Below are 26,386 nucleotides of genomic sequence, written 5' to 3'. Positions count from 1 at the left end.
TATGAGCTATGCCGTGCAGGTCCACCCAAGATGGACAGGTCATAGTGGAGAGTTTGGACCAAACGTGATCCACCTGGAGGAGGAACTGGCAACCCACTCCAGTATCCCTGCCAAGAAAACTCCATGGACAAAGACAACAGCAACTAATTACCAAACTTAAAACCATGGAGAGACCTGGCCTGAACAAAGACATCGGATTCTTATCTCATTATACATGACAAAGCTATCTTTAGCCATCTCACCCCTTGCTTTTCCCTGTAAGACCAATTGCAGTCGTTAACAGTCGTCAACAGGTTTTCCACACCTATCGGCCAATCCCCCATTCCCACCACCCTTCTGAGTAATACCCCTCCTCACTCTCTCACTATATATAAGGGTCTGGTGACTTCTGTTTCAGTGTATCTGAAGAAGTGTACATGCACACGAAAGCTCATACCAAGAACAAACTTAGTTGGTCTCTAAGGTGCTGCTGGAAGGATTTTTTTTAATTTTTTATTTTGTTCAAACACCTCTGTTTGGCTTTGCCGATGCATCTGATACGCTTGAGATTACCCTCTGCCTCCCTGCTTCTGTTCTTTGTTCAGCTTTCTTGAATCCACAAACTAACTGAAATGCTGACCTTTAATTCCCCGAAGAGCCTGGATTTTGTAGCAGGTGAATGCAAGCTGGGCAGCTTTTTTCGTGAGCGAAGGAAAAGCAAAACTTTACATTCCCACCTCCTGACATACACATGCACCTTGACTTTCAGTCCACAATTTCCCCAAATTTACCTTCACACCAACCCTGCAAGGAAGGCTTGGGGGAGGAACATTTGGCCCTCCAGATGTGGCAGGACTCTGTTTCCGATCAGTCCTAGACAGCATGGCCCAATGTCATAGAATCAAAGAGTTGGAAGGCTCTATTTTGGACCAAGATCTGTTGTTCTTAATCGTTTCTGCTCTGCAGTTTTTCGGATTCAGCACCTGGGAAAGCTGGATTCTACAACCGGCATAAATCCTGCAAGTTAAACAAACCAGCTATGCCGGGTTTGGGAGCCCTCCTGCACAGTTTTCCGGGTAGAATCATAGAATCCTAGAGTTGGATGAGACCACAAGGGCCATCCAGTCCAACCCCCTGCCAAGCAGGAAACTCCATCAAAGCATTCCTGACAGATGGCTGTCAAGCCTCCGCTTAAAGACCTCCAAAGAAGGAGACTGCACCATACTCCTTGGTAGCAAACTCCACTGTCAAACAGCTCTCACTGTCAGGAAGTTCTTCCTCATGTTTAGGTGGAATCTTCTTTCTTGTAGTTTGAATCCATTGCCCCGTGTCCGCTTCTCTGGAGCAGCAGAAAACAACCTTTCTCCCTCTTCTATACGACATCCTTTTATATATTTGAACATGGCTATCATATCACCACTTAACCTTCTCTTCTCCAGGCTAAACATACCCAGCTCCCTAAGCCGTTCCTCATAAGGCATCGTTTCCAGGCCTTTGACCATTTTGGTTGCTCTCCTCTGGACACGTTCCAGCTTGTCAGTATCCTTCTTGAACTGTGGTGCCCAGAACTGGACACAGTATTCCAGGTGAGGTCTGACCAGAGCGGAATATAGTGGTACTATTACCTCCCTTGATCTAGATGCTATACTCCTATTGTTGCAGCCCAGAATTGCATTGGCTTTTTTAGCTGCTGCATCACACTGTTGACTCATGTCAAGTTTATGGTCTACCAAGACTCCTAGATCCTTTTCACATGTGCTGCTCTCAAGCCAGGTGTCACCCATCCTGTATTTGTGCCTTTCATTATTTTTGCCCAAGTGTAGTACTTTACATTTCTCCCTGTTAAAATTCATCTTGTATATTTGCTGTTAGCTGACCTGAGCCCGGTTTTTAAATCAGGAAGGGCAGGGTATAAATAAATTATTATTATTATTATTATTATTATTATTATTATTATTATTATTATTCTGCCTCCACAATTAGAAGCCGCAATGCTTCTGAATCCCAGTCGCTGGAAACCACAGGAGGGGAGCGGTGCTCTTGTGGTCGAATCCTGCTTGTGGGTTTCCCACAGGCATCTGGTCGGCCACTGTGAGAACAGGCACCTGTGGGCGGGGGCGATCTGCCCACGGAGCTGATTGGCACGGCCGCGCGATCCTCCCCGGGGGCCGATCTCGGCGCAGGGGGTGGTGGGAGCCGAATTTCACCCCCATTAAGGCTGACTCCCAAGCCTACAGTGAGCTGAGGGAAGGGGGAGAGCCATGCCAAATGTAACCCCCCTTCAGGATGACCCCCACACCCCCCTTCCTACACCCCCAGCTGGACTAGATGGGCCATTGGCCTGATCCAGGAAGCTCTTCTTATGATCTTATTGGCTATCAGCTATCAGCCATTAATCCTCAAAGCAACTCCACTGCAAGGAACGCAGTAATTTTTGCTCCACATATTACAGATTTGGGGAACGGCAGAGGAATAGCATAAAAAAATCCCTTCCAGTAGCACCTTAGAGACCAACTAAGTTTGATATTGGTATGAGCTTTCGTGTGCATGCACACTTCTTCAGATACTCTGGATACAGATACACTGGACACACGTGCTACTGGAAGGATTTATAAATTTTTGTTTCAGCTATGGCAGACCAACACGGCTACCTACCTGTAACTAGAGGAATAGCAGTTTCCCAAAAGGCCACCCAGTGAGTAAATGGCTGGAGCAAGATTTAAACTCTGGCCCTGAAGCTCAGTCATGTCACGACATCACCGACACCGGCCAGGAATCAAGCCGGTGAGCATTGTCTAGCGATTTATTGACTGGTGGGAGACGTGCAGGAAATGACGTGTTTTCAGTGCCATTATTAGTATCAGACGCGAGAGACCGTTCTCTCCGGCAGCCTCTTACACCGAAAGGGAGAAAGCAACGTGACTGTTGGGTGGAGCAGGCATGGATTGCTCACCTGGGGATAGCTATGCCAGTGGCCCCATCAGGGCAGGACTTCAAGGCAGAAGGGCCCTAGCTTGTAGGGTAGGACTCGAACCCATGGCTTCAAGTTACAAGCAGATTCCGACTCAACATCAGGAAAAACTTTCTGACAGTAAAGAGCTGTTTGACAGTGGAATGGTCTCCAACAGGAGCTGGTGGACTCTCCTTTCTTGGAGGTTTTTAAGCAGAGGTTGGGTGGCCATGTGTCATGGATGCTTCAGTTGAGATTCCTGCATTGCAGGGGGTTGGACTAGATGACCCTAAGGTCCCTTCCAAGATTCTAATGATTCTACCCAGAAAACTGTGCAGGAGGGCTCCCAAACCCAGCATAGCTGGTTTCTTTAACTTGCAGGATTTATGCCGGTTGCAGAATCCAGCTTTCCCAGGTACTGAATCTGAAAAACTGCAGAGCAGAAACGATTAAGAGAAACAGATCTTGGTCCAAAACAGAGCCTTCCAAAGGACAGGTGTGTGTGTGTGTGTTTACCTTTTTCGCTTCTCAAACCCCAGCGCTGCCCTGGTACGAAGCAGTTAATTATTATCAGTAAAACTATTGATGAGCTGTTGTTCTTCTGGACAATGGTGTAACTCTGGAAAGATGTACATTCGGCCGGCAGTACAGGAGGCAGAAAAGGGGTCAATTTGTCACTGGCTCTGTCATTCGTTGGGTGGGCTGGTTCAGCCCCTTGCTCTGCATATTTGCCACTAGGCTGTGCGATCTTTCTCCCCCCACCCCATCCATTTGCTCTTTTGCGAAAGCTTTGACGTTACGAGGTCATAGCGAGGAGCTATTTCGAAAGCTTCGTGCCCTTATTCAAACACTAGAAACTTTCTGCCCTCGCTAGTTAAAACTGCTTGTAAGTTTCCACTGAGTACAAACCGAAAGGATGGCACAGCCGTTGGCATGCTGTGGTTTGCTTGGGAAGACCTGCGTGTTGTTGTTGTTCAGTCGTTCAGTCGTGTCCGACTCTTCGTGACCCCATGGACCAGAGTACGCCAGGCACGCCTATCCTTCACTGCCTCTCGCAGTTTGGCCAAACTCATGTTAGTAGCTTCAAGAACACTGTCCAACCATCTCATCCTCTGTCGTCCCCTTCTCCTTGTGCCCTCCATCTTTCCCAACATCAGGGTCTTTTCTAGGGAGTCTTCTCTTCTCATGAGGTGGCCAAAGTACTGGAGCCTCAACTTCAGGATCTGTCCTTCTAGTGAGCACTCAGGGGTGATTTCTTTGAGAATGGATAGGTTTGATCTTCTTGCAGTCCATGGGACTCTCAAGAGTCTCCTCCAGCACCATAATTCAAAAGCATCAATTCTTCGGCGATCAGCCTTCTTTATGGTCCAGCTCTCACTTCCGTACATTACTACTGGGAAAACCATAGCTTTAACTATACGGACCTTTGTCGGCCTGCGTGAACATAGCGCAATTAGCTAATTAAGTTCATTAATTGCTACCCTTCTTCTTTCTCCATGTGTGTAATTGAGTTAACAGGTTATTTTTTAAAATATAATGATTAAATTTTATAAAAACATTACAAACACACTAATACAAAACAATACAACTATAATAAACAAAAAACAGAACTACAATAAAAACAAACAAACAAACAAACAAAAACCTTATACTATCCTTAACATCTATCCTTAACATTCTGTCCTGACTTCCTCCTATCTCCACTTCCTTCGTTTCTTGTCAATCATCTTTAGTAATTTCTTACCATCTTAAAATTTCTTACTTTATTATAAAAAATCATTAAACTTATTTAATATCTCAACTCATACCTTCACAATTCCTACATCATAACCAAACTCTAAATCTACAGTCTAGCTTTTCTTCCAAATTTTATCAAATTTTCTATCATACAATGATTTTTTAAGTATAATTTGAATTTCTTCCACTCTTCTTCCGGTCACGAAGTTTCCCGGTCATCTCAGCGAGCTCCATATAGTCCATCATTTTCATCTGCCATTCTTCAATCATTGGTATCTCTTCTGTCTTCCAGTTTCTAGCTCGCAAAATTCTAGAGTTAACAGGTTAATTAGGGTTGTCACGTTCCCAAAAGTGAAAATCTGGACAAAATTATTGGGATTTATTTATTTATTTATTTATTTGTTTGTTTGCTTGTAAAGCTTTTTTTTTTTTTTTAATCGCCCTACACCTGGGTTTTCCTTGATATTTTGCCGATTCAGTGAAAATCAACCCGGAAGCCGTTTTGACAGCCCGATTCACAGACGTATGGCAGCCCCTTGGTTGATGTTGCTGTTGTTGTTGTTAACAAGAAGAAGAGGACGAAAATTTATATTCTGCTCATCATCATAACATCTCAGGGCAGTTCACAGAATAAAATACAGGATAAAAACAAGTAGATTGAAATGAGACAGGAATGTAATAAACCCCCCTCCTTCCTGCAGACACATATAAAAGTTTGTAGAATATTAATCAGCCAAAGGCTTGGTGCTTAAACTATATATAATGAAGGTGCCATGTGAAGCTCCCTGGGGAGAGCTTTCCACAAAAGGGGAGCCACTTCAGAGAAGGCCCCGTTCTCATGTTGCCACCCTCTCGAGGAGGAGGCACACGAAAAAGGGCCTCAGATGACTATCGCAGGGTCCCATAGCAAACTAGTTCCCAGGATTCTTTGGGGGGAAACCAGAACTGTTTAAAGTGACATGATACTGGGAGCGGCCACCGGGACCACATAACACTGGTCTTGAAAGACCTACATTGGCTCCCAGGACGTTTCCGAGTACAATTCACAGTGTTGGTGCTGACCTTTAAAGCCCTAAACGGCCTCGGTCCAGTATACCTGAAGGAGCATCTCCACCCCCATTGTCCAGCCCAGACACTGAGGTCCAGCTCTGAGGGCCTTCTGGTGGTTCCCTCATTGCAAGAAGCGAGGTTACAGGGAACCAGGCAGAGGGCCTTCTCGGTGGTGGCACCCACCCTGTGGAACGTCCTCCCAGCAGATGTCAAAGAGAAAAATCAACTACTAGACTTTTAGGAGACATCTGAAGGCAGCCCTGTTTAGGGAAGCTTTTAATGTTTGATGGATTATTGTATTTTGATATTTTGTTGGAGGCTGCCCAGAGTGGCTGGGGTATAAATAAATTAATAATAATAATAATAATAATAATAATAATAATAATAATAATAATAATAATTGCACAGTGCAGATGGGGTCCGAGACAGAAAACTGGTCAGTACTGTCAAATCCTGTAGCAGAATAAAATCATTGATGGGGGACCAAAGTCCTTGCCATCAGAGCTGAATGACCCATTTGCAACATAAAACCCCTAACCCTCGATGTTGTAAGACTCAGGACCCGACAAAGGAAAGGACTTATTCACTTAGTTGGCTTATTTTTTAAAAGAGGGTTAGACAAATTCATGGATGAGAAGGCTATCAATGTTTGCTAGCCACAATGGCTATACAGTAATCTCCCTTTATAATCTCCCTCTACTGTTGGAGCCAGTAAATGCCTCCGAATACGAGTTGCTGGAAACAGCAGGAGCAGCGAGTGCTGCTGTCCTTCAGCTGAGCTGTCATAAATTAGTCTGCATCGCCATCTGCAGGCAGAAGCACCATCAGCAGCAAAGTAAATGTAAAGGAATAGGGACCCCTGACCGTTAGGTCCAGTCGCAGACGACTCTGGGGTTGCGCTGCTTATCTCGCTTTACTGGCCAAGGGAGCCGGCGTACAGCTTCCGGGTCATGTGGCCAGCATGACTAAGCCGCTTCTGGCGAACCAGAGCAGCGCACGGAAACGCCGTTTACCTTCCCGCCAGAGCGGTACCTATTGATCTACTTGCACTTTGACGTGCTTTCGAACTGCTAGGTGGGCAGGAGCAGGGACCGAGCAACGGGAGCTCACCCCGTCGCGGGGATTCGAACCACCGACCTTCTGATCAGCAAGTCCCAGGCTGTGTGGTTTAACCCACAGCGCCACCCGCGTCCCTATCGTCAGCAAAGGGAGGCGTTATTTTCCCAGAAACAAAAGCCCAAAAGTCTCTTTCGAGGCCACACCACCTTCTGACAACCCTCTGGGTTGTGGCTAATGATTTATAATATGCATTCTGAACCAGGCCATTAGTGCGCATGGTTCTCTACAAAGGAGGAGATCAGGTCCCTGCCCTGAGGAGGTTGGCACAAATCCTGCCGTCCTGAAACGATGCCAAAAACCAGCCTGGCTTTCTCTCCAAATGTGACTGCAGCTACAGAAGCACAGTCTCTCCAAGACCACTGGACAACAGGGCCTCCTCTCTTGCCTCAATGGTATGATATGGGGAAAGCGAGTGCGAGAGGCAGTCCCAGGGGGGCAGTTATCATTTGCAATATTAGTTATCATGATGTGGGGGGTTCTTGTTCCGTTCCCGCCCCCTCCCACCCACGATGTGCATGAAGGCTCCCTTTTGTGGCAGACCTGCTTGCCCGGCCTCGAAGGCTGATAAGGGCTCCGATAAGGCTCCTGTTTCCGGGAGAGATTTTAATAAAGGAGATTTTAATAAAGATTTCGCTTGGTCCGGGAGAAGCTCAGCTGTTTTGTGTCCTGTTTAGCTGCGAATGGATAGCGGGCGGGGGAACAGGTTGCAGTTTGGCCATGAATAAAACACAGAGCCTAGGGATTACCGATCGGAAGGTCGGCGGTTCGAATCCCTGCGACAGGGTGAGCTCCCGTTGCTCGGTCCCAGCTCCTGCCCACCTAGCAGTTCGAAAGCACGTCAAAGTGCAATCAGATAAATAGGGACCGCTCCGGGGGGAAGGTAAACGGCATTTCCGTGCGCTGCTCTGGGCTTTTGTTTCTGGGAAAATAACACCTCCCTTTGCTGACGATAGGGTGGCGCTGTGCGTTAAACCATACAGCCTAGGGCTTGCCAATCAAAAGGTCGGCAGTTCAAATCGCCGCGATGGGGTGAGCTCCCGTTGAGGGCATCCTGATCAAGTTTGCAGATGACACCAAATTGGGAGGGGTGGCTAATACCCCAGAGGACAGGATAACACTTCAAAATGACCTTAACAGATTAGAGAACTGGGCCAGAGCAAACAAGATGAATTTTAACAGGGAGAAATGCAAAGTACTACACTTGGGCAAAAAAAATGAAAGGCACAAATACAGGATGGGTGACACCTGGCTTGAGAGCAGTACATGTGAAAAGGATCTAGGATTCTTGGTAGACCACAAACTTGACATGAGTCAACAGTGTGATGCAGCAGCTAAAAAAGCCAATGCAATTCTGGGCTGCATCAATAAAAGTATAGCGTCTAGATCAAGGGAGGTAATAGTACCACTATATTCCGCTCTGGTCAGACCTCACCTGGAGTACTGAGTCCAGTTCTGGGCACCACAGTTCAAGAAAGATACTGACAAGCTGGAATGTGTCCAGAAGAGGAGGGAGAAAGGTTGTTTTCTGCTGCTCCAGAGAAGCGGACACGGAGCAATGGATTCAAACGACAAGAAAGAAGATTCCACCTAAACATTAGGAAGAACTTCCTGACAGTAAGAGCTGTTTGACAGTGAGATTTGCTGCCAAGGAGTGTGGTGGAGTCTCCTTCTTTGGAGGTCTTGAAGCAGAGGCTTGACAGCCATCTGTCAGGAATGCTTTGATGGTGTTTCCTGCTTGGCAGGGGGTTGGACTGGATGGCCCTTGTGGTCTCTTCCAACTCTAGGATTCCATGATTCTATGCTCGGTCCCAGCTCCTGCCCACCTAGCAGTTCGAAAGCACAGCAAAGTGCAAGTAGATAAATAGGTACCGCTCCGGTGTAGTCCTCCTGCACGGGAGGCTAGTTATCTCTCAACAGAGATGTATTGGCACCCTTGCCATGCTTCTTTTTGGGGGAAGCTCAATAGTTATCCTGCCCTAAAACAGGCACAAACTCAGTCTTTATATATATTCCATCTTCCACTGCTCCATTGTCAACATCGGAAGGGTCACATTAAATTTTTTATCTGAATTTTTATTGAAGTGTTACATATACTGAATGCTCTATTAGTCATTTGCCACTATTGGTAAAACTGGGCTTAACAACTGATGTTTTGTTAATGGCACATTTTCCTTTTCCAGGGGAAAAGTACTCTTACAAGACCATTGATATGGAGGGATTTTTCTTTTATTTTCTTTTTACTGCCGTTGAACAAGCAGCTGCAGTTTCTCATAAAATATGTATGTGTGTGTGTGTGTGTGTGTGTGTGTGTGTACACACACACACACACACATACAGAAAAGAAAAATCAGAAAGAAAAAAAGGTTCTCTCGAGCCTTTCAACTTCCCTGCATGGGTTCCATTTCTAAAATTTGTTCCTGCATCTTTTACTGTAATCTATCTATAGGTAGGTAGCCGTGTTGGTCTGCCGTAGTCAAAACAAAATAAAAATTAAAAAATTCCTTCCAGTAGCACCTTAGAGACCAACTAAGTTTGTTCTTCAAACTTAGTTGGTCTCTAAGGTGCTACTGGAAGGATTTTTTTAAAAATTATTTTGTAATCTATCTGTTATATTTCCATAGTGTCCAAAGTTTGCGTTACTTTACAAGTGTCGTTGTATTCCTGCCAATAAGCACGCTGCAGTTTCAAGCACTAGCTCTGAGCATGCATGTTTAGGGTCAGGCTTCCCAGTTAACAGGAGATGCAGACATTTAGAAAAATACAGTGACACAAAGAGTCGCTTGAAGAAAAGGAAGTTACCTAATCACTCAGATGTACAATCCAATGTTTGTGGGGTTCTAGTTGCGGTTGGTGACATGGAAACACACTCTCCCCCCCCCCCAAGGGCCTCCGCGTGCCATTTGGAGCATGATTCCCCCACCAAACCTGGAACGCTTTACTCCAGTTTTCCACCAAGGTGGCTAAACACACACACGCACGCTCCGACTTAGGGCATCAAAATGGCATTTGAAATCCAAACAGCAGGCCCACGTCCATGGAAAAACCTGACTTGTTGGAAGGGGAACTTTCTCCAGCATTTGGAAAGCTGTTTGCATAGCGACTCTTGAAGCAAATGAGCGACAGCGGATATTTACCTGCAGCAGCTGTCTCCAACCTGGTGCCCTCCTGATGTTTTTTTGACTACCACTACAGGGCAGCTGGCATCAGGCTGGCAAAGGGCTGCCCTAGAAGCTGAACCAACCTGGGAGTTTGGGGTCCAAATCCAGCTGGTTTAGCTACTTGTACACAGTGGTATAGTGTGTGTGTGTGGGGGGGGGGGTGGAGTAGTTGCCCTGGGTACAAAATTTGTTAGGGGTGCAAGATTTCAACACCCAGCGCTGCCTCGACACAGCTGCGTGCTTTTGTTGCAGGTCTCTGTTGAGAAGTTTCTCCAGGTGAGCCAGGAAGTGACTTCTCCAGACAACAGAGCGACTCTTCTTGTCTTATCTCTGCGGCTGCGATCGCTTCTTGTCTTATCTCTGCGGCTGCGGTGACGCAGATGCCCGTTAGGTAGTTGATTGCGCATGCGTACTCTGCCCATTTCCCTCCCGCACGGCCCCGGGCTCTGGCAACCCACGCTATGCCACTGCTTGTACAACCCAAGGGGCCAAGGAAAAGCTGAGGGCACAGTTAATCTTTATAGGGTACATTGATGCCACTGGGCTGCTTTGCTTCCCTGCCTATCCCCAGTGGTGCCTATTGAAGGAATGTGTGGCACAATAGGACGTGCTGAATTTTTTTTCAAATTCCCCAAATGAGGGGTGCTAAAAAGTTGTTGCATAACTTAGGAATTCAAAAGCCAGTTTGGTTCAGTTGATATAATTCTAGTTACAGGTGGGTAGCAGTGTTGGTCTGCCATAGTCGAAACAAAATAGAAAATTCTTTCCAGTAGCACCTTAGAGACCAACTGAGTTTGTTCTTGGTATGAGCTTTCGTGTGCATGCACACTTCTTCAGATACACTGAAACAGAAGTCACCAGATCCTTAAATATAGTGAGGGAGTGGGGAGGGGTATTACTCAGAAGGGTGGTGGGAATGGGTGATCAGCTGATAGGTGTGGAAAACCTGTTGACGACTCTTAACGGCTGCAATTAGTCTTGCAGGGAAAGGCAAGGGGTGAGATGGCTAAAGATAGCTTTGTTATGTATAATGAGATAAGAATCCAATGTCTTTGTTCAGACCAGGTTTCTCCATGGTTTTAAGTTTGGTGATTAGTTGCAATTCAGCCACTTCTCTTTCCAGTCTATTTCTGAAATTTCTTTGTATTAAGACAGCTACTTTGAGATCTTTCACAGAATGTCCTGGGAGATTGAAGTGTTCTCCTACTGGTTTCTCTGTCTTGTGATTCCTGATAGCAGATTTATGTCCATTTATCTTTTGGCGTAGGGTCAGCTGATCAGCTGATCACCCATTCCCACCACCCTTCTGAGTAATACCCCTCCCCACTCCCTCACTATATTTAAGGATCTGGTGACTTCTGTTTCAGTGTATCTGAAGAAGTGTGCATGCACACGAAAGCTCATACCAAGAACAAACTCAGTTGGTCTCTAAGGTGCTACTGGAAAGAATTTTCTATTTTGTTTTGATATAATTCTCTTTGACTTGGTAAGTAAAGTGTGTGCGAAGATTGCGTAGAAATAATTAAAAACCATTGCCAAGTACTTTCAGTTAGATTATTCTGTTCACTTCCAAGGGGTTTGTGCAGGGGAATGTCCCAGCAGATAATGACGAGAAAAGTTAACTTTCCTCCCCGCTCTAAATCACAACAAAACCCCAAGTGCCCACATACAGAGGCGACACTCACCAGTGCTACAAAATCTTGTATTAATCATCTCCCTTCACTTCCAATATAACGTTGATATGAAACATAGGCATGATTCGTAGTTACATGGGAGGAGGACGAATAATAAATATATATCGTAGCAAGTTGAAACCATGAGGGTGTTTCACCAGTAATAACAACGAATTGAAAACTGTACACTTGCAAAGAAATTACAGCGTCCCCGAACATTTATAGTGTGTTTTGTTCTCCCCCCCTCCCTTCTTCTTCTTTTTCTTCTTCTGTATAATCAGGAAGCTGAAACGTGTAAACAAACATGCTACTTCCATATATGACAAATTTCCTTTCTTAAAAAATATGCATTGCTTGGCAACATTAACTAGGCAAAAATATTTCTTTGTGCACTAATTTTATACAGGGGAAATACATCCTTCCCCCCGCCAAATAAAAAGAAGAGTTCAAGACTAAAATGCATGCATGAACAACAACAGAAGGTGTGTTTCAGTGCCAAGAGCAGGCATGCAGCAGAACAGAAACCCAAGCGTTCTTGTTTTCGTTTTCATTTGGTTACAGGAGACATAAATACACAAGAGTTATATATTAATAAGGGAGGAAGGTATTTTGCTTTTTTTGTTTCTCTTCTTCTTCAACATTTATTAACATTCCCGTTTTCTTGCAATTCCTCCCAGAGGAATACACATTCACCGTTTATTTTTTATTTTATTTTTTTTAAGTAAAGATTAAAGGAATACAAAAAATAAAACTCACTTTGCAAACTCTGATGACTTGTATAAAATCAACTGTAGTGTTATCATAGCTTGTGTGCAAATTATACTTTCTACAAGGTCCACTCTTTCCTTCCTACTTCAAATCAGGCACATCCAGAAAATTAAAAAGAAAAAAACCTCAAAGACCGGGGAGTTTGGGGCGGGAAGGGGGGGGACGGCAAGAGGGCTCTGCGGACAGGCTTCACCAGATGTTACGGGACATGGGAGTTGCAGCTGTTCTGGGGGTACCTTCGCCCCCCCTTCTTCCCGCGAAGGTCCCTGCCAGTCTTTGCCAACCTGTTGCTTTCTGGGCGGATGTGCCAGCTGGAGCTGACGGAAGCTGGAGTCCAAACGCAAGTGGGGAGGTTTGCCAGGTTGGCAAAGACTGATCTGGGGGAAATACCACATGCCACACACTGCCTGCCTTCGGTGAAGAAAGAGGAGGGAGAAGGTGACATCCAGATCAGCCCTGAGAAAGAGAGAGAGAGAGGGGGGGGGGATGCTGATGAGAGGGAATAGCCAAGCGCTGACTTTAAACTTGGCATCCTGGTGCCATATGCAGAGTGCTGATTCTGCAGCAATCCGAACTGCCTGCAGGTCTCCACATCTATCATCATAAGCGTTGGTTTTGGGGAGCAGGGCTGTGAAACCCCCTCTTCCCTCTGCGATCTCAGGACAACAAGGGGAAGATGCCTAGGATTGCGTCCGAGGAAGCTGCACGGAAAGGGAGCATGGAATGACGCCTCAAAAGAAAGGCTCGGTTTCCTCAGCGTCATCCGTCCTCTTGGCCCCACCCGGGAAAAATAAAAGGGGGGGGGGAGAGAGAGAGAGAGAAAAAGGCACTGCCGTGGCCCAGAATTTGGGGAGTCTAAGGAGGCTGCGGCTTGTGTGTGTGTGTGTCTCTCGCTGCGGTAAAAGCAAACTGCTTGACAACAGCTGTGCAGGTGGCCATTTCGGACACCCAGGGGGAGTTATGGGCGATTGCAAGGCTTGTATTCAGCAGGCAAGCTTGCCATGGGGCAAGGGGGAAGGGGGGGAAGATGTATTTCTGGGCCTTGTTTTGCCAGGCCCACAGCACTGTCCCAAACCTCACCAAATCCAGGCCCCAAATCTAGGTTGGCGTCCGGTGGGTTTGTCCTTAACGCAGCAAAAGGCCGCCCCGTTTGTTTGGTGCCTGAGGTGGCTGGGAGACTTCCCTTCCGCAGGTCTCCTGGGAACGAACGGGGACCTTGTCGTGCAAAGGTCACAGAGGCGCCTCGAACCGCTGCAGCCTCGCCTCCCCTCGCAGACGGGCTCTTTCCCTTCCAGCTGATGGAATGGTGCAGAGACCTGCGTCACCCTGCGGCCTACGCAGTCTGTTTCTGCAGCGCGGAACGCAGCCAAGGGCACTTGGAGGTATACTAGGGTTGGTTCACGTTGCAGTGTAGACGGTATCACAGTGCAGGAAGTAAAAGCGACGGCGCTGCACCCCAAAAAAACGCCCCAGTTGCTTCATTCCTCTCGGTTCCAACCCCCGCCAGCTACTGCCCCCCCAAATGAATTCTGCGGCAGGTGTTTGTGTGGGGAGCCAGGGAAGCCCCTTCCCAGAAACCCCCGCAGCCGCAGTCTATGATACGTGAAATCTCCTTTGCATTTCCCCGCCCGGCAATTAAGTCGCAAACCGCTAAAAGGAAAAGCAGCGATATAAGTTTCATAGGTGATAAAATCGCATAGTAACAAGTTCTCTCTGGGAGAGGCGGCCGACATAACCAGCTTAATAATACACTCTTGTAATGAGAGCAAGGAGAAGGGGGGAGGACAAAATAATAACAACAGCAACAACAACACAACAACAACAACAACAGAACTCCACACATTTCTACATAGTGAAATATTTCACAATTTCCGACGCTATCCTATAATTGCTTATTATAAAACGGTTGCATTTGGTGATCAATGGGTAAATAGAAAAATGAAAGGCACTGCCACTTTTTTTTAAATTTTGTTTTAAAATACTAAACATCTGACTTCCATGGCCTTTTGCATGCAACTTCCCCACTTTTTTATAAATAGATTTAATTTTTAGTTTAGATACATATGGGGTGGTATCCCCCACCCCACCCCCTTTTACCTGCAGTCAATACAGGAACGGAGAGGGAACCGGTGGGGAAGGGGGGGCTTCTTGGAAACATATCTGAAGCCTCTTTTGATTAAAGAAGAAACACACAAACACGCACACACACACACACACACACACACACACAAAACCTAAGACAATGTCTCAACACACTGCCAATGGAAAAGAAGCTCTCTAATTCCGAGAGAAAGAAAGAAAGAAAGAAAGAAAGAAAGAAAGAAAGAAAGCAAGCAAGCAAGCAAGCAAGCATATGGTTATTCTCAGAATTTCTATCATGGTTACCAGCCATAGCGAGTTATAATTCATATATTTATCCAAAATAATATATCTTAATAATCAGATAACCTCTGTTTTCCTATATTCAGCAAAGGAATAAATAAAAGCCCCCCCCCTAGATTTCTAAATACTTTTCAGGAACTTCTTCCTTTTCTACCCAACCCCGTTTCCTCGCACAAGCAACGCCACTCAAGTTTTGTAGACCCCCCAAAATACCTCTCCACACTCAGAACAGTCATTCTGTCCCCCTTCGGTGTCCAATCTGCTTTCCCCACTCTCCGATGCCCCCCCCCCCCGCTTCTCCCTCGCCCCTTGCAATTGATAACCTGAGCAAAATTGGTCAGGCCGGCCTCCAGAGAAACTTGCACCCTGCGGCGACGAGGATGCAAACCTCGTTCCCAACAAGGCAGGCCGCGAGGGAGTGGACCCCCCTTCCCGAGTGCCTTGAAATAAACCACTTTCTAAAACCTTCCCCTCCAGGACTGCGTTCCTTCTTTGCTGCGATCAAAACATTAACACACCCACACTTTAGCATCACACGTCCCGCTAGAAACACAGAAGCGAAAACTCTATTTTGGCACCTTTTGTTTTAAGGAGGAGGAAAATTGAAAACAACAACGCATGCCTTTGAAATATGGCACATCGGATGCATTTACGGAGATCTCTCTGCCCAGAGGAACAAAACAGACGCAGAGGCGCAGCTCTGACCCTTCCTCTCTCCTCCGTTGATTGGAAAAGGAAGTCGCAGCAAGTGTTTGGCACTAAGTTAAACCTCAATCGGGAATAAAACTGGGCCATGAGAGACGCTCCGGAGGAAAAGTCAATAGACTCACACGGGACAGGGGCTTCCTGTACCACTTCTTGGGCTCAACCACATGTCAACCTCGAAACAAAATTAAAAAGTTCTTTCCAGTAGCACCTTAGAGACGAACTAAGTTTGTTCTTGGTATGAGCTTTCATGTGCATGCACAGGTACCTAAAGAAGTGTGCATGCACACGAAAGTGTTGTGATATTATTACAAGCCGAGCTGCGAAAAGCCTCAGCAGCGAGGTCACCTGACTATGAGTCATGTTTCATCCTGTGGGAAAGCCACTGGTCATACCAGCCTTCCCACACATGTGATGTTATTGTAATGTACTGTTGTATCCTTACTTTCTGTTCCGGCTCAAGAGATGCTGGACGTATTACAGACAGCTCTGAATATATGAGCTGGCTACGCAGATACATACTCTGCACTTTATCTACAATAAAGTAGGTTTTAGCCTTAAAGGCTTGTGTGTGTTGTTCTTCAAGCTGGGGAACAATCACATATTACTAATGTGCCCTGGACTCGAGTAGCCGGGAAGGCACAGAGGCTTCGTTCCGCCCTGGGGGTCAGTCTAACAACTTGCTCCCCCCCCGGGAAGTCTCATAACAGAAAGCTCATACCAAGAACAAACTTAGTTCGTCTCTAAGGTGCTACTGGATTTTTTAAAATTTTGTTTCGACTATGGCAGACCAACGCGGCTACCTTACCTGTAACATGCCAACCTGTTTCATATTGGTGTAAACCAGGAGTGGGGGAACTTTGGCTCGCCGGATGATGCTGAACTTCCACCTCCATCAGCTGCAGAAAGCAATGCCAGGGGCGAAGGATAATGAGAATTTTAAGTTCAGCAGCATCTGGAGGGCCAAAGGCAGTGCACACCTGGTTTAAATGATGATGTCTTCCACCTGGGGGCCCTGCCAGCTGCAGTTCTGTGATGGAGCTGAGGATATGCAGCAGAGGACGCCCAGGATCTCCCTGCAAGTTAAGTAAGGGGGTTAAGGGGACCACATCCTGAGAGCAAAACTACATTTCCCAAGGCGAGCTGGTAGGGGATTCCCTGCATTGCAGGGGGCTGGACTGGATGGCCACCTGGGTTCCCTTTCCACTCTACAGTTCTATGATTCTATGGAGGTTTTTTTTCCAAGGGGAGCCATGACGAAGAAACTGGTTTCAAATCAATTTATGATCCGCAGCGTGGAGATGCCCATTGCTTGGCACTGTGGCACACATCTGAGAACGGAAGAAGCGTCCCAGGGGGAGAAGACACAGAGGTGTCTGCTTTCCCCCCTACTGAAGCCAGCGTGGCAGGAACAGGAACGAGGAGGTGCAGAAACTACACCCCTGCCACCGCTGCCGCCAGCCCTGAGGGGTCGGCTAGTGCCAGCGTGGCTGAAGTGGGCTGCGCTCCTGCCCAGCCCAGAAACGATGCACCAATCTGCATGGTGCGCAGACCCTCAAAACAAGTGCTGCCTAGGTGAGCCCTTAGAATCAGGCATTACACAATATGCTGGTATGATGTGATGCACCGAAACGTGACGTATATTTATTATTTTTAAAGCTATTATCTTCCTGCAGGTGGCAACAGCACGCCATCGCAAAGACAAGGGAGGAAGATTGGGCGTTTGGGGAGTCTGCGAGTCACACTCCTTCTCCAGCAGCCAAGTTTCCTGGGGGGGAGGAGGAGGAGGAGGATGGCACGCAGAGGAACTGTGCGCTGCCTTTTTCCGGACGCCGCCAAGCAGGGGCGTTCCTAGCCCCTTGGCTGCCCGGGGCGGGAAGCCAAGAGGCACCCCTGGGGGCGGGGTGCCGGGCGGGGGCTTTTGGAGTGTTTTTGGGCTGCAAAGAGTCCTGAAGCCGCTGCTGTAGCACAAAGGGGGTGCTACAGCAGCGGCTTCAGGACTCTTTGCAGCCCAAAAACGCTCCCCAAGCTCCCGCCCGGCATCCCCGGGGGCGGGGCATCGCGGCGTGTGCGTCATGACGCACGCACACACGGCGACGCCCCGCCCCCGGGGGGTGCCGGGCGCAGGCTTTTGGAGCCTCTGCAGCCCGCGAAAAGCCCGCTGGAGGGCGGGGGCTATTTTGGGTGCTGCCGGGGCAGAGCCGCAGGAGCGGCCAGCGAGGGGGGGGGTGACACCCCGACTCGCTGGCGGCCCCTGCGGCTCCACCCCGGCAGTGCCGAAAATAGCCTAAAAAGAATTTTTTTAAAAAAAAATTGTAGGAAAAAAGCCCAGTGGGCGGGGCAGCCCCCCATGTGTCACCCCCAGCAGGGGTGCTGCCCGGGCCCCCCCCGCCCCCCCGCCCCCCCTGCGACGCCCCTGCCGCCAAGTCGCCACAAGAAACGGGGAAATCACACTTGCAGACGGTGCGGCTCTTGTTTGGGCAGAGCAAACCGTATCGATGCCACGCAAACCAAGTTTTCGAGGTGACCTCACATCTCTCGCAGGTTTGGACAGAGGGTGCCTTCAAAGGCTCCCTGGATCTGCTTGTATTAAATCTGGCCAGGTCTGAGATGGGAGCGTCAGTGGAAAAAGTAGGCGCATGAGAGGACCCACTTTTCTGGGAAGCTGTGCTTGGCCGGAGCTGTTTTCTTTTGAAGACTTGTTTCCCCTTCGACCCATCCATGCACTGACCTTGCCTGCCTGCCTGCCTGCGCTCAACGAGGGGAGCCAGGCCTTTCCCTGCTTCCTTCCCCCTCCTGGCCTTGCGCACGGACCCCCGTTCGCCAGGCCCGGAGAAAGGCGTCAGTGTCTGCCTTCCAGCACAAACACGCCGGGGAACAGATGCCCCATTTAGACGGGGAGCCTGCCGCCTCCAGCCGCTCTGTTTACCCTTCCCTCCTGCGCAGATCTTCGGCACAGGAAAGGCACGTTCCTGCCCTCCCGAGAAGACGCCTTAGCACCCTCTCCTCCGATTACCTCACAGGCCGGGAAAAGAAAGTGGGATTATTTGGCTCGCAGGCACTCTGGCTGAAGAAACAGCACTCCGGCCCCCCCAAACATGTCGGTGTGGAAAATCAGGCCCTGCTGCTATTTCTAAGGGTCTTCCAAGGGTACCCAGATTGGAAGTAGGCTTACTCGGAAGTCAGGGCTACCTTCTAAAGTTATGTCAGGGGCATGGGAGCTGCGGCAGAGCAGCTCTTTGCTTGGCCAGGTAGGAACTCTGATGCCATGTGGGAGGCTGCCTATGCCATCTCTTGACAATCTGGGGTTCCCCAGATGTTTTGCGGCCCCCAACTCCTACCAGCAGGGCAGTGCTGCCGGCCAAAACATCTGGGTGGCACCAGGTTGGCAAAGGGCTGCGCCAACTGTTCCCTGCCACCAATGGAGGCTAGTCCATTTGGTGCGGAGGGGGCACCGCATTGCCAGCCTCAGTCAGCCGCCACCTGCCTGCCTTCATGCGTACAACCTATCCAGGGGGTGGCACTGTCTGCTAACTCCCCCCATAGCTCAGTGTTGCCCGCGGAGAACTCTGCAGGGAGTAGATGGGGACATCTCTCGCTGGCTCTGGCGCCACCTGCTGTTGGGTTCCATGATGTCCGCCCTGTCATTCCCAGCGGGCACCGGTCGCTAACGCTGCAATGTAGGATTTGACCCAGGTCTCGAAGCTAGTTATATGACTTCCTTGGGGAGAAATCTGATGTACTATACCGATCTCATGAATGGTACCCCCAACCTTCGGCCCTCCAGATGTTTTGGACTACAATTCCCATCATCTCTGACCGCTGGTCCTGTTAGCTAGGGATCATGGGAGTTGTAGGCCAAAACATCTGGAGGCTGGGGGTGCCTGGTTTAGGCGACCTGACCCTTCCCCACACCAACACTTCTGGTTCCCAACTGGACCCGTCCACTTGAGTGGCAAGCAATGGCAAGCAAACAGGGCTTGGGCCCTAGAAATAGGGTGGCCCAAATGGACTCCACACTCTCATGGCTGCTGCCACCCAACCAGCAGCTTTCGGTCTGACACAAGATGGTCATGCCTGGGTTGCTCTATGCGCCGAGGGCTTCCAAGGGACACGGGGGGCCCATTGCCACCCTACACTTCAGGTACCAAGCCGAAAGCAAGATGAGTCTCTGAGTGGACGTGGTTCTCCCAGAGAAGCATCTCTGAGATGTTCTCTTCCTCCTAGGAAGTCCATATGCAACGTCCTTTCTATTTTCTCTCCCGCATGCACCTACAAATATATGTACACAGACACAATCTAAGGAGCGGAGGCTTCTCTGCGGCACCTTCAGACGCAGCTCCTCCTGCCTGCCCTGCGACAAATCTCATCCCTTCCTTTGGCGCCCTGCTCCGCCCCCAGCTCGGAAAGCCAAGAAAAAAGTCACACAAGTGCCCTCCCCGCGGCCCCCCCCCTCTATAGAAGCAATAGCTTGGCAGTTGTTTTCAAAGGCAAACCTGCTGCTATAAGACACACACACACACACACACACACAAAATGCCATGCAAAAGATCCTTTACGACACCGAGACGGAGTCCTTGCAGGAGGCGGCAAAATTCTTTTGGCAAGACCAAAAGGCCTTGTTCCGCTTCCCTCTCTCGCCGTGCCTGCCGTTTCCCTGCTCTGCCTGGTGGTAGCACCCTTGATCCTGGAGAGAACGTTGGCAGGCGAGATTGGGGCGCTGGCAAGGGCACGGAGCAGTAGGAGTCTGGGCCACACGAGACGTCCCCCCCCCCAAGCGGCAGGCCAAGGGGTTGGGACTGGCCCACCCCAGTCAGCTCATCAACTTAACACTGTGAGAGGAGGAGGAAGAGGCGTTTGGGGGGGGGGCGCCCCACAACCTGCCGCGCGCTTTCCTGCCCGCTTTCGTGTAAACAATGCGCAGAACCCAAAGCCGCTCTTTGGGACGCCAACGGAGGGAAATTAGTTTGGCCTTGTTAATTTCCTTTCCGCCGCTGCCGCCGCCGCACCCCGACTGCAGCTCAAAACAGTGAATGTCAGTGAAACACAGCTCCTATTTACAGATGGCCGACATGTCGCTCTCTGCGTCGTCGTCTTCATGCTTCGGTGACGTTATTTCAGAAAGTCTCTTTCTTCGCGAGGAGCGGTTCCATCTGCCACCCCCGCTGCCCGTTCCCAACGGATGCTCCACGCGTATTATTTGGCTGCTAAGATACTTGCCCTTAGCCACGGTTGGGGAGGCCTGCCCCTCTGAGGAAGCCCTCTTGACATCTTTCGCTCCCCACCCAAATGTTATTTCTCTGTTTTGTGCATAATAATAAACCTGGCAGATCCCAGTCCTGTTTCTTGACGATGCGTAACAGCAATAGAAGTGACCCTTTTACAAAATGTAAACAGAGATGGAGAGGAGGAGGAGACAAGAGACAGACAGACAGAGAGACAGACAGAGGGAGAAGAAAAACAGCAACGGAAAGGTTGCAAATTATCTCCAGGGATCCTTGACAAGTCTGGGGGCTCGCTGCCAACTTTGCCGCTGGTCCAGCAGCCCAATCTGCCGACGGCCAGCGTTCTCACTGCAGACACCTCCGTCTTCTAGATCGTCGAGGTTCTGTCGACACCATCTGAAAGGGTGAGGTTCACTGTTAGGTTCACTGAAGGCTGGCCGAGATGGAAATTCCTATGCAGGAGAAATTTCAGTGCCAGGCAAACGATTCCTCTCCTCCAACACCCCAAGGAAACTGAGCAATTTAAGAGCGCAAGAACAGGAGGCGAGACTGCTGGATCGGGCCAATGGTCCACCTAGTCCAGCATCCTTTTCTCACAGTGGCCAGCCAGATGCCCGTGAGAAACTGGCAAGCGGGATCCGGGCACAAGAGCCCTCTCCCCCTCCTGTTCCAGGGCTGGTCCAGCAGCAGTTCAGCACAGAAAACCAGAGATGAGCAGTGAGCTTGATATTTTTACTCGCAGAGACAAAAGAGAACTACACGGGAAGAACCAGCCCCCGTTAAGAACTGAGGATCTGGGCTCCCTACTTCCTCCTAAGGCTCCTCCCCAGATGGCTGCCTTCCCAATGGTCATAAACTCCTCCTCCGAGGGGCTCTCCATGTATAATATGTATATGTAATGCCCTCCTCGTTCTTGGGGACAGAGGAGGACGGGAGAAGGAAACAGGGGAGCTGGCAGGTGGCTGGCGATCTGTTGCAGCTTCAGCTCCTCCTCCTCAGTCTCGCCTAAACCTGTTGCTTGCTCAGCCTCCAACCTGCCTGCAACCCCATCTTCCTCTGGTCTACCTCCTGCATCCCACCATCATTCTCCTGGCTCGAAGCTTTGCCCCCTCTGATGCTTCCCTGGGGGGTGGGGTTTTCCCCCACCATTCCTCCTCATCTAGCCAGTCTCTGACCTCCTGCCGTTGCCAGCTACTGGTATTCAGAAGCATGACAGCAGGAAGCAGAGCACAGAAATAATGTGCCATGCAAATAATAATAACAACAACAACAACAACAACAACAACAACAACAACAACAACAACAATACCCCGCCCATCTGACTGGGTTGCCCCAGCCACTCTGGGCTGCTTGCAAAATATACAAAAACATTACAATACAGCAAACAACAAAAACTCCCCTATACAGTACGTTTCCGAGCACAATTCAAAGTGCTGGTGCTGACCTTTAAAGCCCTAAACGGCCTCGGCCCAGTATACCTGAAGGAGCGTCTCCACACCCATCGTTCTGCCCAGACACTGAGGTCCAGCTCCGAGGGCCTTCTGGCGGTTGCCTCACTGTAGGAAGTGAGGTTACAGGGAACCAGGCAGAGGGCCTTCTTGGTGGTGGTGCCTGCCCCGTGGAACGCCCTCCCACTACATGTCAAGGAAATAAGCAACTATCTGACTTTTAGAAGACATAGAATCATAGAATCGGAAGAGACCACAAGGGCCATCCAGTCCAACCCCCTGCCAAGCAGGAAACACCACCAAAGCATTCCTGACAGATGGCTGTCAAGCCTCCGCTTAAAGACCTCCAAAGAAGGAGACTCCACCACACTCCTTGGCAGCAAATTCCACTGCCAAACAGCTCTTACTGTCAGGAAGTTCTTCCTAATGTTTAGGTGGAATCTTCTTTCTTGTAGCTTGAATCCATTGCCCCGTGTCTGCTTCTCTGGAGCAGCAGAAAACAACCTTTCTCCCTCCTCTAGATGACATCCTTTGATATATTTGAACATGGCTATCATATCACCCCTTAACCTTCTCTTCTCCAGGCTAAACATACCCAGCTCCCTAAGCCGTTCCTCATAAGGCATCGTTTGCAGGCCTTGGACCATTTTGGTTGCCCTCCTCTGGAGGTATGCTTCTTGAACTGTGGTGCCCAGGCAGCCCTGTTCAGGGAAGTTTTTTTAATGTTTGATGTTTTATGGCATTTTTTGTTGTTATTAATATTCTGCTGGGAGCTGCCCAGAGTGGCTGGGGGAACCCAGCCAGATGGACAGGGTATAAATAATAAATCTATTATTATTATTATTATTATTATTATTATTATTATTATTATTATTATTATTATTATACAGGGCTGCCTTCGGATGTCTTCTAAAGGTTGCAGAGTTACCTATCTCCTTGGCATCTGATGGGAGGGCCTGCCACAGGGCTGGCGCCACAAGAAGAAGAGTTTGGATTTGATACCCCACTTTATCACTACCCGAAGGAGTCTCAAAGCGGCTCACATTCTCCTTTCCCTTCCTCCCCGACAACAAACACTCTGTGAGGTGAGTGGGGCTGAGAGACTTCAGAGAAGTGTGACTAGCCCAAGGTCACCCACCAGCTGCATGTGGAGGAGCGGAGACGCGAACCCGGTTCCCCGGATTACGAGTCTACAGCTCTTAACCACTACACCACACTGGCTCTCGAGAAGGTCCTCTGCCTGGTTGTACACTTCGGCCGCATCTCCTCCTCTTACTTGCTGGTTTCTAAGCTAAGACGTCTCGTACAGGAGTCTCCCCATCTCTTCGGCTGCTTGTGTTGCCCTTTTGCGAACCTTTTGTGGCCCTGCAGTCTTTCCTCTCCGAACGAGGCAGACCAGGAGGAGGGCACAGGTAGATGGGGTAGGAGCAAGGGTGAAGATCCTGCCCTTTCAAACTTCAGCCCCCAAGGATGCTCTCCATTTAGCACATGAGCGAGACGGAGGAAACGTCTCCGGGGAGGGGGGGCTGCGGTGCCACGGCTGCGGCTTCCAAGTTGCACCCGGGCACAGATGGGGGAAGGAGGGAGACCGATTCATCCCCCTGGGGGCTTTCAGACTTACGGGGGGGGGGGAGGAAAAAGATGAAAGAAGAACAGAGCTTGCTCAGGTCTCCTTTCAGAAAAGCAAACAAACAGCAAAACCACCCGAGCTTAAAACTCAACGACCCCTTTCTTTAAAACGTTATTTATAGCGCCGCTCGAAGGGCCCTCCCCGGTCTAGCATTGCTGAATGAAAACAACCAGCAAGGAACAAGATCCCGCCTTGGAATGTCTCGGCGAGATTCCTTTCAAAGCAGCTGCAGGAAAAAAATAGGAACCCCCCCCCCCCGCCTGCCCCGGTCCCTTACTAACGCAGCTGATCCACTTTCAGTAGCCAGGAAGATCTCAGGCTTTAGTTGGTGTGTAATGCAAGCGGAAAACTTGGCCTTTCCCCTTCCTCTTTGCCCTCTCAGCTAGAATTTTTATTTTATCCCGAGACCTGTGGGTATAGGGCTGTAGAAAAACAATGATTTTAGTGACTGCTGCATCCCATGACTAACAGTGCAATTGGTTTGTGGCAGGGGTTGGGAACTTCGGGGGGCCAAATGCGGCCCCCAGCTCTCTCTTTGTGGCCCTTGGGATCCTTCTCAGGCCTCCCGCCCTTCCCAAGCTTGCTCTTCCTGCTTCTCAAGTGCTTTCGTCCTTGGATCTCGCTTGCCTGGACAGTGGACAGAGAGATTTGTGCATCTAGAACCCACAGCCTTCTGCATGGTTGGCACCTAGCCAGGTCTACAAGGCCAAGACTTTTGCTTCTGGACAAACCCATCATTAGCCTTCAAGCCCTGGAAAGTTGCCTCATCAGGGATATGTGCCCCCCCCCCCGAGGCAAAGAAGTTCCCCATCTTTGGCCTATTTGAAGGTGCTTCGGCCATGAAAAAAAGAGCCACTTCGTCTAATTCCTCAAAATCTCTGTTTTTGCTTCTCGGTGGTGGCACCCTCTGTGTGGAACGCCCTCCCATCAGATGGCAAGAAAATAAATACCGTATTTTTCGCTCCGTAAGACACACTTTTTTCCTCCTAAAAAGTAAGGGGAAATACCTGTGCGTCTTATGGAGCGAATGGCGGTCCCTGGAGCTGAATTGCCCAGGGGCCAAAAGAGGATCATGCTTTTTTTTTACAAGGAGAAAAGGGGGTGTTGAAAGGACCCCGCTCAGCAGCTGACCAGCAAGAGATCGGGAGAGAGATAAGAGGCCCTGGCTCCCTTTCTGCCCTGCCCTCTTGCCCAGGCTTCCATTGTTGAATGTGCTGCAGAGGGAGGTTGTTTGTTTCCCCAGCAACATGTGACTGGCTGATTAGATTATCTGTCTGGAAACTGTAGAAAAGGCTCCCTTTCCTTTAGAAGCTGCAGAAATGTGAGTTGAACCCCATAAAAAGGGAGCTTTTCCTCTTTGCTTTCCCCCCTTTGCAAAAGGAGCTTTGCTTTTCCCCCTTTGCCAAAAAAGCTGCAAAGCTTTTAGCTGATCCTCAAAAAACCAGGGCTTTTCCCTTTGCAAAAAAGCTGCAAAACTTTTAGCTGGTCCTCAAAAAAACCAAGGCTTTTCTCTTTGCAAAAAATTCTGCAAAACTTTTAGCTGATCCTCAAAAAACCAGGGCTTTTCCCTTTGCAAAAAAAGCTCCAAAACTTTTAGCTGATCCTAAAAAAAACAGGGCTTTTAGAGGAGGAAAACCAGAAAAAATATTTTTTTATCTTGCTTCCTCCTCTAAAAACGAGGTGCGTCCTCTGGTCCGGTGCGCCCTATGGAGCGAAAAATGCGGCAACTACCTGAGTTTTAGAAGACATTTGAAGGCAGCTCTGTTTAGGGAAGTTTTTTTTTTTTTTTTAAATGTTTGTTCTCTTACTGTTTTAATTTATGGGAAGCCGCCCAGAGTGTCTGGGTAACCCAGTCAGATGGGCGGCATACGAATAATAAAAGTAAAAATCATTTCCCACCCCCCACCCCCGGCGGTAAGTTTGGCTGAATATTTTTACACTAAACCTTCCAGACGTCCAATGAAAATGAATGTTCATTCAGGCCAGATGAAAGGAAGCAAGTCTTCATGCAACGATGTTAATCTATGGAACTCCATCCTGCGGGAGGCAGCAATGGCCGCCAATTGGGATGGCTTTGAAAGGGGAATGGACAAATGAACAAAGAGGACTATGGATGGTTAAAAGTCACAAGGCCTATGCTCAACCTCCACTGTAAAGCTTCTGAAAACCAGTTGCGAGAACCCACAGGTTGCGCTTGGATTCTGCTTGCGGGCTTCTCACTATTAATAATAATAATAATAATAATAATAATAATAATAATAATAATAATAAATTATTTATACCCTGCCCATCTGGCTGGGTCTCCCCAGCCACTCTGGGAGGCTTCCAACAGAATGGTACAATAATCTATTAAACATTAAAGCTTCCCCAAACAGGGCTGCCTTCAGATGTCTTCTAAAAGTCTGGTAGTTGTTTTTCTCTTTGACATCTGGTGGGAGGGCTTCCACAGGGTAGGTGCCACTACCGAGAAGGCCCTCTGCCTGGTTCCCTGTAACTTGGCTTCTCGCAGCGAGTGAACCGCCAGAAGGCCCTCGGAGCTGGACCTCAGTGTCCGGGCAGAAC

General features: G+C 48.8%; 1 protein-coding gene across 2 annotated transcripts in view; it reads right to left on the bottom strand.

The window, feature by feature from the left end:
- Nucleotides 1–20,525: 20,525 nt before the first annotated feature.
- The window catches only part of SAMD4A (sterile alpha motif domain containing 4A), a 112,927-nt gene continuing 107,066 nt past the window's right edge, over nt 20,526–26,386 (bottom strand). For both annotated transcript variants that reach the window (XM_033164952.1, XM_033164868.1), the window contains one exon: nt 20,526–21,142. In XM_033164952.1, coding sequence (XP_033020843.1) covers nt 21,114–21,142 — 29 coding nt within the window. In that variant the 3' untranslated portion in view covers nt 20,526–21,113. The remainder of the gene's footprint in view (nt 21,143–26,386) is intronic.

Source organism: Lacerta agilis, chromosome 1 (genome assembly GCF_009819535.1).
Source record: "Lacerta agilis isolate rLacAgi1 chromosome 1, rLacAgi1.pri, whole genome shotgun sequence".
In the NCBI taxonomy this organism is placed as follows: Eukaryota; Metazoa; Chordata; class Lepidosauria; order Squamata; family Lacertidae; genus Lacerta; species Lacerta agilis.
The sequence above is the reverse complement of the archived record's forward strand: the minus strand, read 5'-3'. Positions and strand labels throughout refer to the sequence as shown.